This window comes from Brachycentrus maculatus, unplaced genomic scaffold (assembly GCF_059751285.1).
Source record: "Brachycentrus maculatus isolate JH-2025_06_01 unplaced genomic scaffold, ASM5975128v1 h1tg000008l, whole genome shotgun sequence".
NCBI classification, from domain to species: Eukaryota; Metazoa; Arthropoda; class Insecta; order Trichoptera; family Brachycentridae; genus Brachycentrus; species Brachycentrus maculatus.
The window spans coordinates 132,501-154,348 of record NW_028280763.1 but is presented as its reverse complement, the minus strand read 5'-3'; the positions used below and the strand labels follow the sequence as shown (position 1 = coordinate 154,348).

At 29.9% G+C, this 21,848-nt stretch overlaps 1 protein-coding gene across 1 annotated transcript in view; it reads right to left on the bottom strand.

Moving 5' to 3' along the window:
• Window positions 1–10,195, bottom strand: part of LOC148313562 (uncharacterized) — a 57,373-nt gene extending 47,178 nt beyond the window's left edge. The window contains exons 1-2 of the mRNA XM_088260923.1: window positions 10,065–10,195; window positions 3,945–4,159 (exon numbers count right to left, since the gene is read on the bottom strand). Coding sequence (XP_088117049.1) covers window positions 3,945–4,159; window positions 10,065–10,137 — 288 coding nt within the window. The 5' untranslated portion in view covers window positions 10,138–10,195. The remainder of the gene's footprint in view (window positions 1–3,944; window positions 4,160–10,064) is intronic.
• Window positions 10,196–21,848: the final 11,653 nt, after the last annotated feature.

The following is a 21,848-nucleotide window of genomic DNA, read 5'->3' as shown; positions in this document are numbered from 1 at the left end:
TAACCTCGAATAAACCCTTTGTAAAAATGATTTTAAGTGTTATCATTTGTTGAGAGGTAGTATACCCAAGTAAGTTCCTCAGATATGCAATTGAAGATCCACGCTGTTCCACCCTGAGAGTCAAAGAACAATGTTCGGCCTTCTGAGCAATCAAAGTAAACTTTAAATAATTAGAAAATGTATTATTACAACATTAGCAGAAGAACTGAGAACCTTTTAAGACAGATGGACTTTAAACTATTTTTTCCTGGAATTTAAAATAAAGCCAACATATGCAATGATTCAGTTTTTATCTTGAAAAAGTATTACATTAATCAGCATTACGAGGCTAAACATGCAAATAAGTTTGAAAGTACCTAATAAATATGTTTATTTAATATAAATATATATATATATATATATATATATATATATATATATATATATATATATATATATATATATATATATATATATATATATATATATATATATATATATATATATATATATATATATATATATATATATATATATATATATATATATATATATATATATATACACATATACATATATACATAATGTTGTTTGCTTTGAATAGTAAAATAAATTTTGTTTTACGGCCCGGTAGGGAATATCATTTCTTAAATCTGGTCCAGCTACTGAAAATGTTGGCCACCCATGCAAAAGAGCATGGATAGTCGAGATTAATTGGCGTAAAACACCTCTTTCTCCAGTTATATTAAAACGTTCACGGCATAAACGGGCTTTTATATCATAAAACCATCCGTTAAAAATAACGGCCGTTAATATCGAAGCAATTTGTGGGCTTCTTTGTCTGATATTAGCAGAAGCAAATGAAGGCAGAATAAATGGCTTAACCGTATCTGTGAAATGTCTTTGAATTGTTTTGAGAAAATTCATGTAGTATAGGTGTTTATTATTGGTTTTTATTATGAACTTATACTAGAAAAAGTAAATAATAAAATCTAAGCAACAATAAAATCAATCATATAATCTGGCAACAATTTAATCCGGATATTTTTTATAATGTGCTAAATATCGTCATAATGTTTGTACTGAAACTGTGATGTAATATTTACTTACACAAAAATGTATACAAGTTTATAAGTGAGTAAATAAAATATGAGTTTGTGAAATAAAACAACATTGTTTCACATCATCAGGGTGTATATCCTTATTCTAATGGAATTAGTACACAAACCCTGAAGACGACAAGGTTCTTGTCGAAACCGGTTGAAAAAAGTGTAAAAATAAAAAGTAGATAAAAAAGTAGTTTTATTTTATAAAGTTTATAAAATGTGCCACGAACTATCTGCGAAAAACGTTCAAGAAATTTTTTTACGAGTTAATCGAAAACCGTTGATTGACAAGTTAAAATTACCTAAAAATCTGTTTCCATTTAAAAACTTATTTTAAATCATACTCAAAACCCTTTCCGTAACTTAAAGATAATTCTTATTATAATACACTACTTAAATGTATTAAATTTAAATTAATTTTTTCGGAAAATTTATAAAATAATAAAAATAATAAATTATTTCAGCTTGACTAAGTGTTGGGTGCAATACTAAGTCAGCCATATATGTTTTCTAACTTTTTTTAAAATATGATTAAATTAAATTTACAAAAATTAATAATTGAATAGATAAAGTACGGCGAAAGAAAAAAAAATAAAATCACGGATTTTAACCCCTTGCCTCTTTGTACATACGAGTATAGCATAAAGTTTTGTCTAGCATCCTACCAGTTTGATGACGTCAGTAAAAAAAAAATCGGTCATAGGTCAAATAAAATAAAATTGGAAAAAAAACTATAAAGTTATTATTTTATTATATGAAATGCAAATCCACCAAAAAAATCAGCATTAAACTTAAACCATTTAATTAGACTAACATAAATTTGAGGATATAAAACGAATGATATTAATTCGCCATAAAACAATTCCCATTATCCTTTGACTTTATCTATAAATTCATAGATCAATTCGTGGACCTCCTACAACCTTTTATTCTAGCTGGCGGATGCCACCCCCTTAATTCCCAATCCTCCCCAGAGACGTACAAAGGTACTATCCTGTGCCTAGTGAAGCGCTATGGCTGACCCAAATAGTCCTGGTCCTGTCATCCACTCCATCCATTATCTCAATCCTGCAGGATAATATGATGAACAAGAGAATTGACCGAAAAATAGAGGCAAGATTTCAAACTGTACGGTTTGGTAGGATAGTAAAGAGGACATAAAGGAATATTTGATAATGTTATAGAAGATGCTTAAGCAAAAAAAGTAACTTGGAAATTTGCATCCATGTTGCTTCTTTAGATTATTTATTGATTCGGCATTAACTTCTGTCAAACATCTGTCGTTTTCGAAACTAGTCGTAAATAAAAATAAAACTCATTAAAGTGGTAAATTCAAGTGTTTAATTTTAATAAAATTGCTTCTTTAGCTTTAGCATCTGGAAGTCTGGGCATTAACAGGGCTTACAACCATCACAAGCTGGTTTATGTCATCACTTTATACAAGTGTAACACTCACCAGTGATTATTAAAAAAAAAACACTTGTATTAGACCACTTAATATAAATACTACATAATAATTAATACTAATAATAAATAATACAAGTATTTCATTTAAAGAAAGACATCTAGAAGAAGACCAAAAAAATCGTGGATGCTACTGAAAGATAACACGATTTGAAGGCATGACCTAGGTGACGTTGTATGTGACAGAAGGGCCTACAACTGACTGAGAGCTGACTTCAATAGTGTACAAAGACGATAATTTGGGATGGAACAAGAAAGAAGAATTATTCAAACCCTTTTCCGCACTACAATGGTGCATAGGGCACTGCATCATATAAACGCAGTGTTATCTTGATCGTTAACACATGAAGGAATGGTGATCAGCTCCCCGCTTCAGGTACCAGTCCAGTGTAATATTGAATAAATATTCGAGTGAAAAAATTACATATATTTATTTGACCGCCCCCTGGGAATTGAACCCGGGACCTCCAGTACGGTTGTCCAGCGTGCTGACCATTACACTACGGAGGTGGACAGAGAAAGTGTAATACTTTTTTTTTAATTTTTGAAAGTCATTCAGCCGATTGTATTCAGAGGGTAGACAGTCCTTGTAGATTTTAACAAATAGTGGTATTTATTAAGTGAAAATTTGATTTTAAATAATATAAAAAACATCGTTAAAAATAATTAATCTGGTCGTAAAAGGTTGATGGCGCTAGTTTATGCGTAATGGGTAAACAGATAACGAGTTAGAGAAAAGGGTTCACGTACCTAAAAACTTATATGTGCGAATCATACAAAACGTAGTACATGAATGTAAGGGAATTAAATTAAGGGTTTGCGAAATTTGTGTGAAATCAAATGTTCGGTGTAAATTTGCAACAAAAAATACTGTACGAGTTGTACATATTATATAACACATTCAAGTAGTTATATTATAGATTCGGAAGTATGGCTTATAGTGGCGCCATCAGTTACATGTATTTTGCATATATTACTTTGAAAGTACAAAATTTTCTATGGTATGCGTGTTTAGCTACCCTGCTGGAGAACCGGGTTTGATTTACAGTGGAGAGGTGGGTGAAAATAAATATTAATGATTTTAAATTTTAATATTTATTTAATAATATCCTGGAATGGTACCTGAAACGCAGAAGTGAGCACCTTGCCTTTATGTTTTAACATTAAAGATAACACTGCGTTGATATGATGAATTGCCCATTGCACCATTAGAGTGTGGATACCCCCTCTTCAACCATCAACGTCCTAAGGACCCAACTCTTAAATTTAGAATGAGCTTTACATACGGTGTTTGAAAATGATGTGGAATGCATTGAAACACGTGTCGTATTTACTAAGTAAAACATAAATAAATTAAGTTAATAAGTTAGATTAGAATTTCTTTGAATTTCTTACCACTCCCTCCCCGACGTTGTGGACAGTGCAGGGTAGATGGGACGTGGATCCCGTCTGTGACGTAATCACGGTACTGTTATCAGTGCCGAAGTACATGTGCGAGAAGTCAGCTGCCGAAGTGTCCACATCTATCCTGTTCAGCGACGTGTCGGGGTCAGATGGACCACTGCCTTGCAGAGGCAAGGCTACTGCGATGTCCACACTTGTCATGACCACTGGAACAAGAAAATTCAACATAAATTCAACAATTTATAATTATTTACAACATTTTGAGTGTGTCCAAATACTTGTTTACAAAATCTGGATAATCTCTTATTTATAACAGAAGTTATTTTCATATTTCATATTTCATAAACCAGCCTATGATGGGTATCAGCCCCGTAAATGGCCAGACTTCCATATTCTTCTTCATCTTTGATGAGATGTCAAAAAATAATATACAGAATGTGAAATAAAATCGTTAACATTATATGTTTACCTAACGAAAACTTCGATCTTGCATATTTCACTTACCCTGGTGTTCTTTGTTCTATCTCGTAGACTATTGCCAGATATGCTTCTTAGAGTATTCATTTATGACACTGCCTCCTAAAAACAGGCCACAAGGCCCACACCAAGCAAAAGAAGAAGACTCTTTCCAGATATGATCCACAGATACAATGCTTCAAATAATGTTTAAAACGACTTATAGCAATACCATACTGATACTTTAGCAAAGAAATTCATAATCATAATACACAAGGGCATAACAAAATACATGTGGAGCCGATAAACACTACTAAATTTGGAGTAAAGTCCTTAAAATATATTGCCTATACCCAAATTAACCAGCTGCCTGACATATATAAAAAAGAATTCGTTCGGGGATCCAAAATAAATGATCTGAAAAAATACTTTATGGAAAGACATATGTAGTGTTTAGTCATATTTTCTTATTTTGTTTTTACCTTTTGTTTTTTTATGTTTTCTCATTTGTTGTAATTCCTCATTTTTTATATTTTCTCATTTGTTTATTTAAAATATGCTTCTTATACCTATTTATCATACCTGTTTATTGTTTTTATATTTTGCCATATATTAGTTTTGGTTATTTAAAAATAATCTTTTTTGTTACTTTATTGTTTGTGTTCCAATCTTGTAAACCTTAATTCCATGTCCAATTCATATGTGAAATAGAAATTACTCATTGGGAATATTATAAATATGACTTATGTACGTTTGTAATATGTTTTGAAAAATAAATAAGATAGAGTCTTAATTTCTGACACTCTTAGCTATAAATTTTATCGATAATGCTTGTATTATTTCCTTGTATCACCATTTAAACATCTATCGTACAACGTTTTGCCTCACATTCGCTTGAATTCGCACATAAGTAATGAATGAAAATATTAGGATTACATTTAAACGGATTTGTCTGATAAGGAACACGCGTGGGTACTTCCACGTGTATTCCTAGAATTAAGTAATCTTCTAAATCCACATTTGTTTAAGGATTACCGAAATTCGTTATTATTTAGATGCCTCGAAGTTTAGCCGAGTATTTCCGTTTAATCTCCTAGATACGTGCCTTTTGAAGTTAAGACTTCTCTAATACTTCGTAAATGAATAAGGCACCATTGTAGGATGGAAATTATGCCCAAAAAGTTTTATAAGTAGGATTTAACACATTAGATAATTTCATTAAATGTTTATGCTAACATCTCAGCATAAATGAATTAGAATATGGAAGAATGGGTATTTGCAGGGCTTACGACTTGTCAAAGGATGGTTTAAGACTGTAATATAATGACTGACAACAAAGTTTAGAACATTATGAGTGTATGCATATCCTATTTTATTTATTGTTTTAGCATTAACTTTATGGTAAGACATGCAACAATGCTTAACGAAAACACTTGTTTTTATACCACTTGAGTTTTTTTTAATAATATATTGTTTCGAAATTCTTCACCTTTGCTTTCCATTTTTCCTTTGTTTTCAAACTCCGCCCCTTAACTAACCCCCTTCCCCTAATTTTCCCGTCTCCTTATTTTTAGAAAAATTTTATATTTTACATTTTAGTTATTATTCAGACCTGACGATGGAAGTTTAGCTTTCAAGTGGTATAAAAACAAGTGTTTTCATTAATCATTATGCAAATCGTTGTTCACAAATCTGGGTTTCTCAGAGTTATTTACTTTGAGACTCAACAAAGATGAATAAGAATGTGGAAGTCTGGATATTTACAAGGCTTACGACTCGTCAAAGGCTGGTGTAAGTGATTAATTTACAAACGTGCAACATTCACCATTCTACCCATTGGCAACCACAGTACTTAAATTGTTGGAACTCCTACATATGTAATTAATCACATGACGTTGTTCATGTAAGTTCATGGTTAAACAATAAAAAACATTTTTTTTATTGAGAAAGCTTTTATTAAACAGATGGATGTATGCATGATTCTCACTGGATTATTTTACATACTGGGAAACGTCGAAAAAAATTATTTAAAATTGTTATGCTGCTACAGGTTGTCAATAGTGGGTAGAATGTTAAATGTTGCACTGTTTAATAATATACAGTAATCACTTAATGAGCCTTTTAAAGGTTATAAGCTATAAATCCTCAGAAATACATATTTTTTTCATTTTGTTGAGACGTCAAAAATATACGGAACAATTAACTGTTAATAGTTAGATAATTACTACTACTTCCATCACGCCATTTCAGTAGGCATGGAGGGTGGAACGCCAAACTCTTCTGTCCTGACTTACATTCCTGGCTTTCTTCACATCCATACATCTAGTAATACGAGTACATGCCCTCTGTTAATAGTTAGATAGCTAATTTATTAGATTTCGAGAAATAAAAATACTTTGTGTTTTGATCCACTCACATATCGCTCACTCCTTTCAAGAACGTCATAAATCAAAAAAACTTGATTTTTCAGGAGAATGTTTTTAAAATTTAAAAATATAACACAATGTATTAAAAATAAATATCAAGCCACTTATTGAACTTTTTACTATGCAACAGATCTTTTGAGGTAAAACCTGAAGATTTTTGCTCCATTTGAAAAATATTAAGTTTACTTAAAAAAATAATTAAACAATAACTTTTCTTCAAAATGCAAAAACAACATTTTCTGCCCTTTAGCGGGTAAACATTAAGTTAAAAATATGCCGCTTTCGCTGGGATATAGTACATTTCCTGGGCATTCCGAAAACATGCACAACTGAAAATTGACGAATTTTGATTTATGACGTTCTTGAAAGGAGTGAGCGATATGTGAGTTGATCAAAACATAAAGTATTTTTATTTCTCGCAATAATATATCAATATGATCCACAAAGTTAATGCTTTCCATATTCAAAACAATTTATTAGAACCCAATCAGCAAAATTTGCTTGATAATTATATGGAAGTGATTGCAAATACATTTGTATTCAAAACACCCATTTAAATAGACAAACACACTCGCCCACCAGCCTACATGTTTACTTACACATACTAAGTTCAAAACGGCCAAAGCGATATTGTCGGATGATTTATGAGCAAACTACCATTAGATCCTGTCTAAACTAATATTAAACATATTACATGTAGTCATGAAAAGTATTATATACTATCAAGATACAGGATATATATATATTATATATATATATATATATATATATATATATATCCGTTGTAGGTGTTGAATATATTTATAAACACATATATAAATTATGTTCATGAAAATGTGTAAGCTTTCCTTACACTTTTAATGCATACTGAAATCAAATTAAACTTTTTCAGTTAATATTTGCTTCCATTTCAACAAAGATGAACAAGAATATGGAAGTCTGGATTTTTTTTATGTTACAGGGCTTATGCTACGTCATAACTAACTAACTAACTAACCATCATGCCTCTAACCCACAGGGGTAGGCAGAGAGAATAGAACGCCACACCACTCTGTCACACCATTCTTCGCCTCTTCCACTTTCATGCATCTCCTCATACATACCCGCCGATTACTACCATAAGCTAGATTATTTATAAACTTTGTGGAATGACAAGTTGATACTTATTTTTTTATAGTTGATTACTTGCATAACCACTGCATAAGTTTTATTTTATTTAATTTAAAAAAAATAAAGACATGGGCGGTTTAAGTGATCATATTACATACGTGCAAAATTCACCGTTCTACCATGATTGAAAACAGCATTACTGAATTTTTTGAACTCCTAGACATATGATTAATCTTATGACAGAGTACATATGAGCTCACAATAGTAATCTGTGTCGGATTGAGAAAGTTTTTCTTTAGTAGAGACCCTTTTATTCGGATGTATGGATGATAGGTCATAAGCCCTGTAAATATCCTGACTTCCATATTCTTCTTCATCATTGTTGAGATGTCAAAAAAAATTGTAAAAATAAGAGAAAACCCAGATTTGTACTCAAGTAATTTTGTAAATATATATATATATATATATATATATATATATATATATATATATATATATATATATATATATATATATATATATATATATACAGTAAAATTACACTAGAAGTGCTCTAATTTTATGCTTTTTAAAAAAACACATTGTATGAGTTATGAATCGGTTCGTTTGTATAATAAATTAAAATCATAACGCAGAAGTCATTTGAAATCTAGTTAACAATTTCGCTAAGCAAAAGTTTACTTTATAAAATCCCCCTCCCGTAACGAGCAGGTGAAATCCTTGCTCAAATTTTATAACGAGGCCATTAAAACTCTGAAAAGACAAATATTCACGTTGCAGGTAGTTTAATCCGGGGTTTTGAAAAGTTAATGTGTTTAAAATGATTCCTGAAAATCTTTTGAAATTCCGTCCTGAAATATATTTGTTTTTATTTATTATATTGCGAAACAAAAATAAAACGAAGTGTTGATAATTTTGTTGGACAATTGACAAAGCTGTATTTTCATCAGTAATTACTTCAAGAACGCATTACAATATATAATAATTAGAACATTTAAAACGACAAAACTTAAAACTTATTCCTTACATTAATATAAAAATATAAACAAATAAATTGATTACTTATAAAAAATCTCATTCTTCAACCTGGCTCCATCTTAACTTATCGTCTTTATAAACAGTTGGAGTCAGTTTTCTTTATTATCAAGTTGTAGGTCCTTCTGTTATGAACAACTTCACCTAGGCCATAACTTCTATTCATGTTTTCTTTCTGCAGCATTCATGAATTCTTTGGTCTTCTTCTAGGTATCTTTCGAGGAAGATCCATCATGATCCATTTTTCTGTATCCTTTATGCACATACTATCTCAATTGCCTTTCATCTACCTAACTTTTGATGTTTGTCACATCCAGCCTTCCACGAATTCATGAACTTTTTGTTTTACCACTAAGAGACACTCCAGGTGACCATCTAAGCATTTGCGTTTCAGCAGTTTCTAGTTGCCTAGAGTCGGTGGTTTACATCATCCAGCATTCGGAGCCATGAGGCAGTGCGGGTGTGTATATATAAAACTTGTGTAGCGTTCACCATTTTTTCTACTTCTAAATATCCTTATTACCTGGATTTTTGCTTTTTCTAAAGGTTACATGGAGCATTACCACTGCTTAGTAAATATCCTCGAAAGAACTCTCTGCTTTAGTAAAAAGGTAAAATCTACTTTTATTATTTCGAGAAATAAAAATTCTTTGTTTTTTGATCCACTCACATTTTTATTAACAACCAACTAGTTTCGGCAATAACCTGTTGCCCTCTTTAGTCATTATTAAAACCCTATAACTTGTACACTGTGCCTTTTATATAAATGTTTAGTCATAAATTAAACCCTGAAGAGGGCAACAGATTGTTGATGAAACTTGTTGGTTGTAAATAAAAATGTGAGTGGATCAAAAAACAAAGTATTTTTATTTCTCAAAATAATATATCAATAAGATCCAAAAAGTTAATGCTTTCAATATTCAAAACATTAAATATACTTACTTCATAAAATTTGGCCTAATACTTTCAACTGTTACTTACAAAAATTCATTAACAAAATAAAAGTTTAATTAAGTTTTCTACTTATCTCAACAGGTTAACATACTTAATTATAAATCTTATTTAAATGGAAGGGTTAACTCACCTTGTGTGGTATTGGAGTAAGCACTGGAGAGCCATGATAATATAAATCCAATGTAAACACTTGTTAACCCCATGGCGATTTAGTTATTATCACTCACATTTTTATTCACAGAACTTTATTTTCACATGAGGTACACAGATAGATAAAATCTTATCAAGCACAAATTGACTAATTTTTTACTCAGTTAAAATTATTTTAATTGTTGAATTTTAATAAAAAGAGATTCTAACTAAAAAATTAACACCGAAATGAATATTTTTGAAAAATTATATATTTTAAGAATTGATCGGACCTGAAATACAAATCTTTATCATCTCAAACTAATTTTAACGATTAAACTACTTATTATTTTGTTATTTTTATCCTTTTGCCTTTAAATAAATATTATTCGCATTCAGTGTTGTTTAAGGCACTGCATCGTATTAACGCAATGCTAATAAATAATAAAACCCTTATCCGCACCCCAATGGTGCATAGGGCACTGTGTCATATAAACGCAGTGTTATCTTGATCGTTTACACAAGAAGGAAAGGTGATCAGCCCTCCGCTTCAGGTACCAGTCCATGGTAATATTGAATAAATATTACAGTGAAAAAATCACTTATATTTATTTTACCCCCCCTTGGGAATCGAACCCGGGACCTCCAGAACGGTAGCCGAGCGTGCTGACCATTACACTACGGAGGCGGACAAAAGGCGTATTAACGCAATGCTAAAGCTATATAATGACAATATGGTCAATTCTGCGCTACATGTGTCAGTCCCGGATAATACGAAATAAATATTTGAGTGAAAAACCTCTGAAAAATATTTTGATTGTCTTGGGAATCGAGCCCAGAACCACTAGTACAATTTTAAACCACACCCACCACTGCACTACGAAGACGGATTAAATATGATCATGGAGTACACGGTTAACCTTGATGATGATAAAATTACTGTCGAAACCGGTTGGAGAAAAAACTTCAAATAAAAAGTGGTTTTAAACAAAGTATCTTTATAAAATTAATTCATATTGTTTTCACCACATTTTTTTAATAATACATGTAGAATTCAACCTACCGGTTTCAACAATACATTGTCATCATCAGGGTTTAATTTGAATCAAAAACATTAAAAACATAAAAATTATTTCACCAAAAACTTCCACACACTCCAACAAAATCCTAAATGTTATTTTTATTATTCATTGCATAGCAACCCCAAATAACAAAAGTTGTTATTTGGGGTACTAAATTTTCATGTTTTTGATTTAAAATAAACCCTGATGATGACAATGTATTGTTGAAACCGGTAGGTTGATTTTATTAAAAAAAAGTGGTGAAAACGAAGTTTATTTATTTTATAAAGATATTATATTTTGTCCGCCTCCGTAGTGTAATGGTCAGCACGCTCGGCTACCGTTCTGGAGGTCCCGGGTTCAATTCCCAAGGGGGGCAAAATAAATATGAGTGATTTTTTCACTGTAATATTTATTCAATATTACCATGGACTGGTACCTGAAGCAGAGGGCTGATCACCTTTCCTTCATTTGTAAACGATTCGTAAAGATAACACTGCGTTAATATGACACAGTGCCCTATGCACCATTGGGGTGCGGATAAGGGTTTTATTATTATTATATTTTTTGACACAGATTTTTCACATATATATATATATATATATATATATATATATATATATATATATATATATATATATATATATATATATATATATATATATATATATATATATATATATATATATATATATATATATATATATATATATATATATATATATATATATATATATATATATATATATAAATATATATATATATATATATATATATATATATATATATATATATATATATATATATATATATATATATATTTATATATATACATATATATATATATATATATATATATATATATATATATATATATATATATATATATATATATATATATATATATATATATATATATATATATATATATATATATATATATATATATATATATATATATATTTATATATATATATATATATACATATATATATATATATATATATATATATATATATATATATATATATATATATACATATATATATATATATATATATATATATATATATATATATATATATATATATATATATATATATATATATATATATATATATATATATATATATATATATATATATATATATATATATATATATATATATATATATATATATATATATATATATATATATATGTTTATAAATATATATATATGTATATATATATATATATATATATATATCTATATTATATATATATATATATATATATATATATATATATATATATATATATATATATATATATATATTTATATATATATATAAATATATATATATATATATATATATATATATATATATATATATATATATATATATATATATATATATATATATATATATATATATATATATATATATATATATATATATATATATATATATATATATATATATATATATATATATATATATATATATATATATTAGTCCGCCTCTGTAGTGTAATGGTCAGCACGCTCGGCTACCGTTCTGGATGTCCCGGGTTCGATTCCCAGGGGGGTCAAATAATATTAGTGATTTTTTCACTGTCATATTTATTCAATATTACCCTGGACTGGTACCTGAAGCGGAGGGCTGATCACCTTTCCTTCATGTGTAAACGATCAAGATAATACTGCGTTTATATGACGCAGTGCCCTATGCACCATTGGGGTGCGGATAAGGGTTTTATTTTTATTATTATTATTTTTATAAAATGTACCACAAAGTATCTGCGGAAAACATTCAAGAAATAAACGAAAGTAGTTTAATTTTATAAAAAAAAACATATTTTTTATTTGTGATGTAACAGTTTATTCCATAAATAGTTTTTGTTTTGTTTTTTTCTTTTATCTTTGAAAAAAAAATCTTTATAAAAAATGCGAATTCCCATTAATCAGGTCGGTTGTAAAAAACTTCCTTTTTTCTCTACCAGTAAAACTTCATAAATACGAGTATATTTTTCTTTTTGATAAAAAATCCCTTTGTGGTGCTATTGTTAAGATTACAGACAAGGGAGTGCTTTACCTTATACCTTTTTTCGGAGATGTTTAGGATCCTTTGTTAATTTTAAAGACGTAAGTTAAGTGGACCTAGAAAGGACGAAGTATAGGCTCCTCTCAGGACTTATTGCCGAAACTTTTAACTGATAAAATGAGGTTTTATTTCCTTCGCCAGAGGTCCTACAACGTTTGGCAAGCCAAACTTGTAACTTTGATTTCTTCCTCGCCATAGAAAGTTTAAATTGATTATGAATTCAGATTAAATCGGGTTAGCTTAAAAGAGAGGTCAATTACTTTTATGCTTTATGTTATCCCGTTATAATGTAATTTACTTTCGCTGAGTAACTTTTTAATGACGTAATTTTAAGCTAATTTTCGAAAGATTATGCAAACGCGATGGATTTTTAAAATAAAACTTTATTAGTTGTAAATTTTTAAATAAATGTGTACGAAAAGTTTGACAGAAAATATAATAATAATAAACCCTTATCCGCACCCCAATGGTGCATAGGGCACTGTGTCATATTAACGCAGTGTTATCTTGATCGTTTACAAATGAAGGAAAGGTGATCAGCCTTCCGCTTCAGGTACCAGTCCATGGTAATATTGAATAAATATTACAGTGAAAAAATCACTCATATTTATTTTACCCCCCTTGGGAATCGAACCCGGGGCCTCCAGAATGGTAGCCGAGCGTGCTGACCATTACACTACGGAGGCGGACAGAAAATATGGTAGCATAAAATACTGAGTTCCAATCAAATAATCTGCATTACATACTAGATCTACCAGGATACGCGTTATTGTGGCTTACTTAAGTTAAATGAAAAAGAAAAAAAAAACACTAACCATAACTAATCTGTTTGATTTCACAATGCTTCAGAATTGAATAAAATATTGAAAAATCTATTAAACAAGAATGGAGTCGATAACGTTGAAAATATCGAGTAACTACATTTGTCAAGAAGCACGCTGTCCTCCGTAAGTAATGTTAAGTATTGCGTGTGTTACTTTTGCGTTCAACGGCCATCCGTTGCCATTGGGGTCAGTAAAAGTGTTGGTGAAAACTCCTATCACAAGGAATAGTGTTTTGAGCAATGAAATAAATATACGATACAGTGCCTTATGCACCATTGGGTGCGGATAAACTAATATTCGCACAGTAATACAAATTGTTATCATTAGCTTAAATTGATTTAATTTCATTCATTGATTCAGTAGTCACTTTGTGGTAAAATCTATCCATTTTTAATTAATGTTTTACTTAGTAAATACCACTACACGTGTCACAGTACATATTAAGAAATAGTGGTATATTCTAAGTAAAACATTAATTAAAAATAAATTTATTTACTCTAAAAATCTAGTGGAGAATCGAAAAGACTTACATCCTAGCACAATAGAAGCCGACCTTATGCGTTATATATAGCTAACGCTGTATATATAATAGTATAAAAAGCCCATATAACGTGTGTCTAGCTACCTATGCGCCATCTGTGAAAACTCTCCCGTATCAATATAAAATTTTATCGAAAGCATAAAATTGTTCTATCTCTCTTTTTCCACCATCTTTTTTCTCTCTCCTCCATTTCGGTATGACGACATTATGGTTTTTTATCTCCGCCTTTTCATGTTACGGTAGGTATAAAAATAGATCTTCTCTGCGATTTGAGCTAACTAACGATTTTATTATGAATGTTAAATTAATTTCGTATTGTAATCAGATAAAGGAAAAATATCCTATTTCCTAGAAATAATGGATATCACGGATACTATTTATTTTGTGGATAGGGAATAAAAATATGTACTGTAGAATAGAACTACTTGAACTTTGATGTGTTACTTGAGCCCTGTACAAAAAAGAGATTGAAATCTGTATTTGGTCTACAATAATAAACGTATCGTGACAATAAGTGTCACCTGTCAGGGAAACAATGAATCATATTGGTACGTTCATTATTGTAGACCAAATACTGATCTAAATATTTATTTTGTACTGGGCTCAAGTAACACATCAAAGTTCAAGTACGTTCTACAGTATTATTTTTTAAATTTTGTTTTACAAACCTAAATTTAGTTTTTCCAATCTTCAAGCCAATTTCAAAAGGAAGTCAGAATAAATCATCATACATTGACCATAAAGCCATGTTAAGTTGATCATTATGTATATAGTAAATAAATATAACACAGTGTCGGGTTGTGGTCCCGTGATTAGTGTCGCGAACTTTTAAGTCGGAGTTTCTCGGTTCGAACCCACTCTACCACAATTTGATAACTTTTTTTAATATTGAGCTGCTTAGGCTCACAGAAATAGTATGAAATTGATATATTTGTGTAGAAAATAAAAAAAAAAAACAAATATTTCTCTCCATAAAAATTTAAAAAAAATCAAACATTGGTTTCATTGATCATGTCAAAGTAGAGACACTTCAATTTTGGTTGAAAATGCTCTTTATCATTTTTATTTATAAAGACAATATAATTGGTTCACGCATTCGTGAAAGCGTTGTAACAAACATGAATAGTTATGTAGGTAGAGGAAAGGCAATTGCGATGGTATGGGCACATAGGACGCAGAGAACCAGAACATATTGTGAACCAGGCAATCGCCATCCATCTTTCTCGAAAGACATTTAGATGAAGACCAAAAAAATTCATGGGTGCTACTTAAAAATAATATAATTTAAAGGCATGGTCTAGGTGACGTTATTCATGATAGAAGCACTTACAGCCTGAGGATGAAGAAAGCTGACCCCAGCAGTTTACAATAACGATAAATTAAGGATTATATGATTTGTAATATTATATGATTAAATTAGTTTAAAAAGAACATATCTAGGTTTTTTTTTAATAAAAAAAAACAATAAAATTGCCAGTTTACTTATTAGAAAAATAATCATTTTGAGTCGTTTAATAATTTATTTCATGATAAAATGATTGATGAAGTAAAAACAAATAAATATCACTTAAAACCATGTTTGGGTACTCTTATTTTTTTGTATTAATGTAATGTTTATATCCTAACTTTCCTTGGCTTATTGAACAAACTACTTGACCTGATCCTGGTTCAAATCCTCAGGCAATGTCAGTTTTTCTTCCGTGTCATTTAATAAATTGATGATTTCACAGCAATTTTTGCCTAAAATTGGTATTTTTCTTACAAAAGTCATGAAGTACGATTAAACGCTAAAAAAGGTTCAAATTGAGATACAAGCGTTCTAGATTTTCCTTGTTTGTATTTCTGTTTTTAAATACACACGTTCTGTTAACGACGCCATTGACACCGAGTACCGACGTTAAGGATGCGAAGGGTACAAATAAGTTTATTTGGATAAGGATCAAAGTTCTGGGCTTAACGTCATTATAGCCTTCCCGAAGCAGTTATCAGGGCGGTGGGGGTGTGTGTATTGTGTGTAAGGGATGGTTCACACGTTACGGAATAACAGAAATGCCACAGTATTATATGTCGATGGAAACGCAATGTCATGTGAAAGAAAAGTTGACAGGCAGTAAAAAATTCAATATTTTTCTTTTAGAAATATTAAGATTCAATAAACTAGAACCAATATTAAATTAATTAAAAAATGAATGCATTATTTACGTAAGACCTAAATTTTTACTTTCAATGAGGATTCCTTGGATCGAGAAATTTGCAGTGTTTAAATATTTGGTGAATGAAAATAATAAGGAATGCATTGAAATACAAGTCACAGTAAATTTTAAGAATAAGTGGTATTTGCCAAATGATTATGTTTTATTCACATACCTTACTATTTTTTTGTAGGTACCTTATAAACCTTAATCCTAAATTGAGAAATGGAAACTACTCATCGGGAATATTATATGTAAATGTTGTTGTTGTGTATGTAATACTTATTAAAATAAATAAAAAATATAGATTCAAATGGAATATTTGTCAATTTATTTGATTTATGTACATATACCTCATTGAAATAAGCGTATGTAAAAACAGTTCGAAATATAGTCTTCTTTTTATACATAAATCGTATATGTATTTATAATACTTTTTTTTTGTTTTTTGTGAAAATCAAATAGTTGTATTTTATATTAGAACGTGATTTTTTTTGTTTATAATTTGGTATTTAATTTTTTTTATTTTAACATAAACTAATTATCAAGCCACCTTGTGAGATTTGTCGATGGAGTTTGATTGCATTCTTTCTAGTACCCTTAATTATAACTCATACTAAAATGTATCCCCACACACAGGCCATGACTTTGAGGGATCTTTTTAACATAATACAATATTACAATTGTGAAACACTCTCCTTATCATTCATTGTGAACTTTGTGTAATACCACATCAAAGTGGTATTATGAGGAGAGTGTCATATTACCAAACCACAAAGTTAACAATGATTTTATTATACCGAATATTCTTGTACTTGCAATTATATTTTATTATGAAAGCAAAACAGTCAATACCTCCTCATACTTTTTTTATTTTGTTTTTATTTTTTATCAACTTAAATTGTATACAATTATTTCAATCACAATTTTCAACATATTTAAAACAATTTTTTTGCAGAGACCCACCAAGCCACTTTGTGTGACTTGTCGGTGGAGTTCTTTTTTAATGCATTTTTTAATGTTTTTAACGATTTTAACCTAATATACACACAAAAAGAGAAAAAAATTAAGAATGTAAACAATTTATCGACGCTAATATACTCGTATACATAAGTTGTTTTGTCCGCCTCCGTAGTGTAATAGTCAGCACGCTGGGCTACCGTTCTGGAGGTCCCGGGTTCGATTCCCAAGGGGGGTAAAATAAATATAAGTGATTTTTTCACTGTCATATTTATTCAATATTACCCTGGACTGGTACTTGAAGCGGAGGGCTGATCACCTTTCATTCATGTGTAAACGATCAAGATAACACTGCGTTTATATGACGCAGTGCCCTATGCACCATTGGGGTGTGGATAAAGGTTTTATTATTATTAAGTTGTTGAATTGTTCATTCATTTTGTAACCATTTGCGTTTTTAGGCGTTCAACTTACGGCGTACAGCCTATTCGACATCATGTGACCGAGGGCTTAGCGCGTGAATGTGTTCAATGTTTGTGGATGTGTACAATTATTCAAGATTATATAAGTTTGAGGACGGTCTACGATTAAAATTTGACTCATGTGTTGAGGCGTGTTCAATGGTGCGCCTCAAAGTTGTAACAATGCCAATAATACAGGGTATTAGTGACTCAACTTACAATTGGAGGGTTATTAAAAATAGGACTACATCCCCTAAAGACATTTGTACACAAACAATTTTACTACGAACAATATTTAAAGTGTCTCTAAATTTTTGTTTACAAATTCTGGAGTTATTTTTATCAATGAGGTAATTTTAAAAGAATATACAAATGATTACATTTTGAGTATCTCCAAATTTTTGTTTACAAATTCCAGAATTTTCTCTACTTAGGAATTATTTGAATCAACGGATGTATTTAAAAAAAAATATATTTATATATATATTTACATAATTGTGAATATTTTGTGTTTCTTAAAATTTATGCTTACAAATACTGAAATTCCCTGTACTTATTTATTATTATTTATTATATGGATCAATATGTAGTATATATTTTATTTTATAAATATCACAATTAGAAAAAAATGATACTTTTGAATACAAACGTGTGAACACATGTGCTAACACACGTGTATATATTTTTTGGCTCATTCGATTCGTAATTCGTTAATATCATTCTTTTTTCGTTAATATAACGTAATTAAAAAAAATATATATATATAGTTACACACTTAATATAAATGTAAGGTACTTGTACAGATATTTAACCAACTTACTAACCACGCCACTTTCCACAGGGGTAGGAAGAGAGAAAAGAACGCCCCACCAATCTGTCTTTGCAAACAATCTCGGCTCTTCCAGATTCATGTATCGCCATAAGGAGATGTATGTAAAAACATACACGGCAATTATTCCGACTCCTGACCTGACCACTTTCAAGTAGGCACGTGAAAAACTTGATGAATGTTTTCCAGTATGTTTTCTAGGGATGGAAAGATTGATAATAATTTAGGAAGGAGAGTGAAAAATGGGTACAGAGTGAATGGTGCAATCAATTCAGCTTGGGCCATTTATTATTTTTTGACATCTCATCAAAAACGAAGAAGAATATGGAAGTCTGGGCATTTACGGGGCTGACGACCGTCATAGGCTCGTTTAAATGATCACTTAACACACGTGTAACATTAACCCATTCTACCCATTTTTGACAGCCAGACTACTCAAATTCTTGGAAGTTCTATATGTATGAACCCATTTTGAAACATTGTTCTTGAATCACTTGAACTTCACTAGAGAGATCTATTGGTGAGGTGAAAAGAAGCTTTTTATTGAGCAGAAACTCTTTCATTAGTATGTGAGGTCCGAATCCTGGATTATAATCACACACATGATGTTTGATGAGATGTCAAAAAATTTACTGAAAAATACTCCTATAATTGGAGATAATCCAGATTTGTGAACAAGTATTTGGACACAGTCAAAATGTTGTAGGCTATTTATGACACCTTATTACTATAAATTCAGTATTCAGATAAACGGTAAAATCTGACACGTCACGAACCGCCATCTTTGTGATGTCACGCCCCCTCCTCCATGCGTTTGGTAAGCGACAATCGGTTGTTCACTCGACATCATCCCTATGCGTATATTTGCAGTCATACCACTTTGCGTGCCTCTACCAAATACCGAAAACATGGTATTACTGCGCTTTAGCAGCTGTCGGGCAGCATTGTTCAGGAGGCTTCGTTGATTACGACGATCAGTGTGATACTGTTTTAGCTGATTTTAGGCTTCTGGTAAACCCTGGAACTAACAAGTTTATAAACTTCTATCCCCGATAAATTAATGACTGGAAAGATTAATATTTTATTAAAAAATGAATACCGAAAAGTTAATGCTGAATCAATAAATTATATGATTCATTTGTTTTTCTGAGATATTAAGATTTTTTATTTATCAATTTGCTGTTTAATTTAAAGCACTTCTTATTCACATTTAAAATAAGTAAATCAAACACAAATTTAAGTCTACTAAGTTGTCTTTTTTATTAAAAAAACAAAACAAAAAAACATTGTGTAAGTTGTTTCCTCTTAGGGCATTCTTAAATTTATGTGAAGATTAAATGGATTTAAGTTCCTTTAAGGACTTGAATCACTGTTTGATTATAATATTTAAAAAGTGATAGTTATGTACATTTTCATATTTAACTTCTCCTATATTCGCCTTAGAAGGTTTGTTTTAGCAGATTTTGGGCTTCTGACAAATTCGTGATAGGAGATTTTTAGTAATTGATAAATTCATGTACTTCAATATCCGGTAAATAGCTGGTTTGACGTTTTTTTCTGAATAGTTGAAGTTAGGTACATTTTGATGTTCAACTGCTCCTATATTTTTCTTTGAAGGTTTATTTTAGCAGATTTTGAGCAACTGACAAATTCGAGACACGCAAGTTTATGTGCTTCAATTCCCGGTAAATAAATGACAAGCCTCCCCAGCCGTGACAACTCGGAGACTTATCAGCAGTCGTATTCTTCACCACTTTAGATCAGGGGATTTAGATAATAATGTAAAGTTTTTCGGTATATACGCCATTAATCCTCTTTGTATTCCGTAGATAGTGTTTGCCAGATAGTCCTAAAGGTCTCAGCATAAATAAAGTTCGGAGTTAATCCGGACTTCCGGCCCAGAGAAAAATATGGCTAGCGCCATTTTTCGACGTTTCGATTATACAACGGGCCAAAAAAAATGTCAAACATAATTTTTATTAATTGATTCAACAGTTATTTTAATCTACAGTTATTTAACCTCTAGTTGTTGTGTTGGCTAACTAAATATAAATCAAAGGAAAATAAATATGCACATAAATAAAATAAATATGTAAAGTATAAATATTTGATTTATTGTATCGGCATTAACTTTGTGGTAAGACATGTCACAATGATTAAAGAAACCACTTGTTTTATACCACTTGAGTTTTATTAAGGACTACATGTTTCGGAAGTTAAACTTCCATCATTCGGGTCTGTATAGTAACTAAAATATAAATAAATAAATAAAATATATTTTAAATTTTATATTTTAGTTATTATGCAGACCTGAATGATGGAAGCTTAACTTCCAAAACATGTCGTCTTTAATAAAACTCAAGTGGTAAAAAACAAGTGTTTCACGTTTTAATATCACTATCCATACACCTAATATACGATAAAATAGTGTAAAACATAAATTTTCATGAACATGTTTTTAGAAATAAGGATAGAATGATGTAAATTATGTTTAAATAATAGTGTTTATATTATGTTTATATAAGTGTAATATAAGCAAATTAAAGAAATGAAAAAAAAAACCTATCGTGCATAATTTTGCAATAAAAATGTCTGAGAGATCACATATTTAAAATTTTGTTATAATCAAAAATGTTTCTATAGTATACGAAAAAAAAATTACTTGCCAGTAAACTATATTTCATTTTCAGGAAGTCAAACATCTACTGAAAAAAAAAATGGAATGGGAAAAAAGTTTTATTTTTTTCAGAGTTCCATTAAATTTGATAGATAAGACACCTGTCACAAAATAGTAAAAATTCTCGGCAAAGATGAATTGAATATATTATGA